Source organism: Galeopterus variegatus, unplaced genomic scaffold, assembly GCF_000696425.1.
Source record: "Galeopterus variegatus unplaced genomic scaffold, G_variegatus-3.0.2 Scaffold11531, whole genome shotgun sequence".
Taxonomy (NCBI): Eukaryota; Metazoa; Chordata; class Mammalia; order Dermoptera; family Cynocephalidae; genus Galeopterus; species Galeopterus variegatus.
Genome location: NW_007737642.1, coordinates 24,717 through 25,646, shown reverse-complemented (window position 1 = coordinate 25,646; position 930 = coordinate 24,717). Strand labels below are relative to the sequence as shown.

Below are 930 nucleotides of genomic sequence, written 5' to 3'. Positions count from 1 at the left end.
TTTTTTTTTTTAACTTACTTTAATAACCGCTCTCTCAACTGCTACACTACTGAGTTTGCACATTTATTTCATCACCTCTATGGGCAAATGAAAACTAGTCTACAGCTCTGCCAGTGTAAGCCACCACAGCAGGGTCTGGCTGGAGCCTCAGCTGTAGGTTTGGGTACAGGCTGCAGGTGCCTGGAGAGCACTGTGCACTTGCTGCACAGAAGTAGATGGCTGAGTCTGCAGGCTGGGAAGGCATGATATGCAAGGAGAAGTATTTGGAACTTTTACTGAAGAAGACTGTAAATCTCCCATCTTCCTTTTTATTCACAACTGAACGTATGGCTATCAATAACTCAGGGCCTTTACCAGGGTATTGCCGGTACCATGGGAAGAAGTCAAATGCACTGTTTTCATAAGTGCAGTTCAGGATTGAAATCCCTCCTTCATGGACAATCAAAGACTGAGGGCTTTGTTTCACTTGCTGCTGGTCACTTTTCTCCTGTTGGCCACTCACCCCTGCATAGAAAGATAAAAAGTCATTAGTTCCCCAAATTTATATTTCTTCCTTAAAGTTTCTACCTACATAAATTTCTCTGTATCCAGTTTTCTCAGTCCTCCAAATTAATGAGATATCCTAGGGTTTCTGCTCCAAAACTCACAGCCTAACTGAAGCCAAAAAATTAAAAATGTTGCTCCCAGGATCTTGTCCATTCCTCCTGACACCAGAGCTCAGTGACAACTCAGGTATTCTTCTAATCTTCCCAGCCAGCTGGAACTCTGACTCTAAATTCACATCCACTTTAATTCTTTCAACAGGCCCCGCCCTTTCACAGGTGCTTTCACTTAAGCTATCTCTTTCAAAGGAAGCACTTCCCTATTTTGTCCAAATTTAGAACTGCTGAAAATATATTTGCTGGGAATCCCAAATCCCTTCCTTACACA

At 42.6% G+C, this 930-nt stretch overlaps 1 gene segment (V, D, J or C); it reads right to left on the bottom strand.

The window, feature by feature from the left end:
- Positions 1–94: 94 nt before the first annotated feature.
- On the bottom strand, positions 95–699 carry LOC103610661. The segment is given in 2 exon segments: positions 95–504; positions 648–699. Coding segments are annotated over 2 exon segments (462 nt in total).
- Between the last annotated feature and the right edge of the window lie 231 nt (positions 700–930).